This window comes from Schistocerca piceifrons, chromosome 3 (assembly GCF_021461385.2).
Source record: "Schistocerca piceifrons isolate TAMUIC-IGC-003096 chromosome 3, iqSchPice1.1, whole genome shotgun sequence".
In the NCBI taxonomy this organism is placed as follows: domain Eukaryota; kingdom Metazoa; phylum Arthropoda; class Insecta; order Orthoptera; family Acrididae; genus Schistocerca; species Schistocerca piceifrons.
In genome coordinates, this window is record NC_060140.1 from 255,051,982 (window position 1) to 255,057,981 (window position 6,000).

At 39.2% G+C, this 6,000-nt stretch overlaps 1 protein-coding gene across 1 annotated transcript in view; it reads left to right on the forward strand.

Moving 5' to 3' along the window:
- The window catches only part of LOC124788079 (glutathione hydrolase-like YwrD proenzyme), a 152,321-nt gene extending 148,892 nt beyond the window's left edge, over positions 1-3,429 (forward strand). Inside the window, exon 11 of the mRNA XM_047255175.1 lies at positions 2,997-3,429. Within this exon, the coding sequence (XP_047111131.1) occupies positions 2,997-3,237 (241 nt within the window). The 3' untranslated portion in view covers positions 3,238-3,429. The remainder of the gene's footprint in view (positions 1-2,996) is intronic.
- The last annotated feature ends 2,571 nt before the right edge of the window (positions 3,430-6,000 follow it).

Consider the following 6,000-nt stretch of genomic DNA (forward strand, 5'->3'; position numbering starts at 1 on the left):
TGCAACATCTGGGAATACAAAAAAGGTTGAGGCTCCAGTGACTCTTTATTTGGGTCACCAACTTGGGCTTTCTGGAGATGTTCTTCAAAGGATGCAGTCCAGGAGGGTTTATGACTATTAACATCATTCTCATTTCGTGGAATCTGACACTACATTTCTTCAAGACAGATAAGCACAATACCAACTTTTTTAACTGCCACATCAAGAGACTGGCAAAGGTTGGTTACATTTAGAGGCAGGAGGACAAATCTAATGTAATGTCATATTCCTCTTAAATCTTGAGGACATTTATTGTGAGATGGCTGGATAAGGTATCACCAATCATAATATTGGTCTCTGCAATCTGTTGGCATAGGGTAACAAAATTTTTGTGAACCATGGTTCAAACATATTAAGATCAAACCAACCATTCATATTCCTGTTGTAACCAGCCCCATTGACACCTCCCCCAGCTTAAGTATCATACAGGTGCTTACTTTTGTAAACAGTAAATGGGGGTAACAATGTTGCATCTGCAGCTGCTGCCATTGTGCACTGACACTAGTTTTAGATGTACTGTGTCTAAAATTCTCCTAGGATGTTTCACGCCTCTTTTGTCAAGCACCTTCACCTCTACTGGGTCTTCAGAAAAATTTGTTTCATCGTAATTATACTAGTGTCAGGAACTTCATTCAATGTTTCCCTAAGATTATCGCAATATTCTATTATGATCTCCCTTGAAATAGCTGCTCTAACTCTTTTTATGTTCTCTTTGATTTTCAATCTCAGTTCAGAGTTTCTTTTCAGAAATGCATGAACCCACTCTAATCCCAGCCAATTGTCTTTAAACCTCTTTTCCATTTCCCCTGCATGGTTAAGGTAACACTGTACAATGTTACATATGTCTGTGTTTCTCAGTGGAAAGCGTCACTTTGCACATATCAGTAAATCCTCAACAACTGTTTTCTCCTCTTCCCTGTTTAAAGCTATTGGTGCACCTACCTTGTGTGTATACTTATTCTGTAACTTATCGTTAAAGTTTGTGTACAGTACAGCAAACTCTTCTGATGCTCTCCTGATGCTCATTTTCCCCTGATGCACAGCCGGTAACACATTTTCCAGGTAAATGGAGTTGTATTTGCACCTTCCGACAGATCCAGGGTTCTTGATGTATGTTCTCTCCATCGTTGTTATTACCCTATAATAAAACAACTTTCCATACTTTACAATAGTATTACATACAGATTTATGTAAATTTTCATATAATACCCAACTAACTAATCAATGATATTAACTTGCTCTATTTGTACAACCTGTGAAGCTCTTCAACTCAAGTTTTCACTATTAACTTTTTTTACATGTAATAGACTGTTTCTCATAACATTTACTGACTGATTGTAGGTGAAAAATAAACAAATTCTTGGCATTCAGCTGAGCAAACAATAATGTTACCTTTGTTAATACATTGCACACCAGCTCCATTATTGCTGCAGTTTCATGGATGAGCTCAACTTTTAAACTACAGGCCAAATAAACACTATTGTCCTGCTATAACAATACTGCCCCATTCTGTACTATTACCTACTTCCAATTTCAAACTGTTCTCTGAATTTTTTAAGTGCTTGCTCTATGAGTAGATTAAAAACGATTCATGACAGTGTACAACCTTGCCAGACCTGTTTGTGAGTCTATGCTTCCTCTTGTGTTGAATGCCCACCAATAACAGCTGTGGCATTTTTGTAAAGGTTCCATATTGGTAATCAGTTTCTACAGTGAATTCCTATTTTTTCAGTACCTCAACCATTTTTCCTATTTTATAATATCAAGTGTTTTCTGTACATTAAAGAATCTAAGTATCTTGTTAAATTCATTTCCATTTATTTCAGTATAATTAAGTTTAAAGCTAATGATCCTTCTCTGATTCCTCAATTTTTTGAAGCCAAATTTATCTTCTGAGAGTGGAGTTTCAACTTTTTGTTGCATTCCATTGATGATGGTATCAGTTATTATTTTCAATGCATGAAGAACTAGACTAAGCAATCAGTAATTTTCACTTTTTAAGACATTTGCTTTTTAGGGGTCTGTAGACTTCAGAGTGGGGTCTGTATTTCAGTTTTTAACATACCACCAGTATACATAATGCATGGAAGTAAGAATTTATAAAGTCTCTCTCCTCATTCTCACATCAGGTGTGTATCATGTAGCTTGAACTCAAGAGACCTGCCTCCCCTTCCAGCCTTCTGTACATGATCATTCTTTTCTCCCTCTCAAAAAAACTAACATTCCTGAAAGCTAAGAACAGATTTTTTCTATTTTTATTGTGTCTATTGGTAACACTGAAATTTTCCCTACTGAATATAGGTATTGGCCAGCCATACTATCTCCTTGAAATTTTGTAGTTTAATTAGTTCAATTCTCCTTTTGATAAAATTATATGATTATCACAATTACAGGACTGAAGTCTCCCATTAACAGCAGGATAAGTAATACTGATGATTTGAACAGGTTTGATCTCTTACCGCATACAGGTAACCATTATTCTTTGATTATTATGAGTGTAGTTATGTACATACTGATCTAGCAGCAGCAAACAAACAGTAGTTATTTGGTATAGAGAAGACATCAGCAGCCTTGTCAAAGTTCTGTCATTTCTACCAGCTGTATTATATTTAGTTTATATTGTGTAGGTACAAGTAGTATTTAGTAATTTAGTGACGGATGACTGTTGAGATGAGGTACAGAATCAGTTTCTGACAGCTATTCCTCTCTGTTAATGTATACTATGACTTTTTCCAAATTCCTGGAAGTTTCCCTTCATTTTGGGATCCATGGAACACAACAAATGAGTGTGTTACATTAAAATGATATTTTCCAGTGAATTTTAAAATATTGTGAAACGGAATCATGAGCAGGAATATATACCGGTATGAAAAATGTGAATATTAACCATTGCTAAATTTCCAGTAGAGTAAGTAACCACCACACAAAATAACTTATTTTTGTTTTCCTCTGTGCAGCCAGCCCTGGACAGTGTCACTGGAATCTGGAATACAAAGCGAGGTCTCTCAGCAATTGGTCCAGAAAGGGCACAAAATAACTTGGCCAGTAACAGGCTTTGATCGAGGAACATTTGGGCGTGGTCATGTAATAACCCGTGGTGCTTGGTTTGCTGGCACAAGTACAGATGTGTACACAGGTGCTGATGTATGGTGGGCAGCTGCCGATCCACGTTGTGATGGCTACCCACAAACATATTGATCTCATATGCGTGTACGAGCGCACTCACACAAAAAGTGTTAAATGACATGGTAGTGCTGTAAATGCCATGCAGGATGAAACAACAAACAATTTATTATTGATACTGACGAAGGAACTAATTCAGTTTATTGCACAACAACAAAGAAAAAAGAAGACATTTCCTTTTAAAATTACATCTGTGAGACATTTGAATTGCTTCCTTTCCTTTGCAATGTAACGTTTTGCTATCTTCTTTCAATTTTATTTTGTAAACAGCAAAAAACTCAGAAAAATTTTGTTGCCCATGTTTTATAAACAGTTTGTCTAAGGCAATGAGGAAATGTATGGAAGACTAAAACAACAATATGATCTATGTGAAGACTGAATATGGTTCATTTAGTTATTCAGTCAGAAACAGCTGCAGAATGCTCTATATAAAGTTTTATAGTTCATCTTCACATATCTGGAGTAAACATGGTTTTCCTAGAAATAGTTATTGTATTTGTAATATGCAGCTGATAATGAAACATCTCTGTGCATAAGGTATTCAGATTTTTCATGTGCATTGGTAATGTAATAAAAACAAAACACAACCACTTTTAGGCTGATGTTCTTAAGCAGACAAATGCTTCTCCATCGTGAAATTAGGACTCTAGAATGCAATAGAGGTTGCATTATAGCATGATGAAGGCATTTCTCTGTAAATGTATAAGAAAACAATAAAACATTAGCATTTCAAGTATAGAAGTTTCACAAGTTTGAATGCACAAATTGTGTTAGTCAACTGTGATGCATTACTACAATAGCCTCTCTTTGGGTGTTTTAACATTGGCAGCATTGATGGAGCAAATATGAGTTAAAATAAAGTAATGTGAGGATCTTGATAAACATTTCACACTAAGGCAGTAAACTGATTGATAATAGTTCAGTGTTTATGCTGAAGTTTATTAATGTCTCTACAGAAATGAAGTACTACAGACAACATTGTTCTCAGTATGAATTTTAATTAGACTTGTGAGAACTAATAGTGATGCTTTAATACAAGGTACACAACATAAATGTAATACTGTTTGTAATAAGTTAAGACAATAATGGAATTTTGATGTTGTGTCAGTCACTTGTCAGACTTTGGCGGCTAAGAAAGTTGACACTGTACATTGTTTCAATTTTCTGTAAGATTACTTAAAGTAAAACTAATAGAAAAATATTGTCAGTCACTCATATTACACCTACCAATTGAGAAACGTTACAGCTCTATGTTAAAGTAATAAAACCAGAATGCTTATGTGCAGCTGTATGCTTGGATTTGACTAAGATTGGAGAAATAGAAAACCTGAAAAGTATCAGAGCAAGTAAAACACAATGATGAACACAGGATCAGTAGTAACGAGATCTGTACAAGAAAACTGAACAAATAAATGTAATTATGAGAAAACAAAGAATGTTGTTTTACAGCCATGTGGTTTGAATGAATGAAAACAGGAGCACGTTGGGTGGCACGGGATACATGCGGACGTGCATTGTCCTGTTGGAACAGCAAGTTCCCTTGCCGGTCTAGGAATGGTAGAACGATGGGTTCGATGATGGTTTGGATGTACCGTGCACTATTCAGTGTCCCCTCGACGATCACCAGTGGTGTACGGCCAGTGTAGGAGATCGCTCCCCACACCATGATGCCGGGTGTTGGCCCTGTGTGCCTCGGTCGTATGCAGTCCTGATTGTGGCGCTCACCTGCACGGCGCCAAACACGCATACGACCATCATTGGCACCAAGGCAGAAGCGACTCTCATTGCTGAAGACGACACGTCTCCATTCGTCCCTCCATTCACGCCTGTCGTGACACCACTGGAGGCGGGCTGCACGATGTTGGGGCGTGAGCGGAAGACGGCCTAACGGTGTGCGGGACCGTAGTCCAGCTTCATGGAGACGGTTGCGAATGGTCCTCGCCGATACCCCAGGAGCAACAGTGTCCCTAATTTGCTGGGAAGTGGCGGTGCGGTCCCCTACGGCACTGCGTAGGATCCTACGGTCTTGGCGTGCATCCGTGCGTCGCTGCGGTCCGGTCCCAGGTCGACGGGCACGTGCACCTTCCGCCGACCACTGGCGACAACATCGATGTACTGTGGAGACCTCACGCCCCACGTGTTGAGCAATTCGGCGGTACGTCCACCCGGCCTCCCGCATGCCCACTATACGCCCTCGCTCAAAGTCCGCCAACTGCACATACGGTTCACGTCCACGCTGTCGCGGCATGCTACCAGTGTTAAAGACTGCGATGGAGCTCCGTATGCCACGGCAAACTGGCTGACACTGACGGCGGCGGTGCACAAATGCTGCGCAGCTAGCGCCATTCGACGGCCAACACCGCGGTTCCTGGTGTGTCCGCTGTGCCGTGCGTGTGATCATTGCTTGTACAGCCCTCTCGCAGTGTCCGGAGCAAGTATGGTGGGTCTGACACACCGGTGTCAATGTGTTCTTTTTTCCATTTCCAGGAGTGTATATTTTCTTTCTTCTGGTATTTTAACTGCAATATACTATAGTATCAAACAATGGAAACTCAAGATATGAACATAAACAATGTAGGCAAAGACATATTGCTACTTACTATAAAGATAACACACTAAGTTGCAGACAGGCACAATTAAAAGACACTTACACATAAGCTTTCAGCCACAGTCTTCATTGGAAAAAGAGAAACGCACACCATTAATTTACACAAGCAAGCACACCTCATGCACACACATCCACCAGCTTGAGACAGAATGTGTGTTATCTTTATGGTA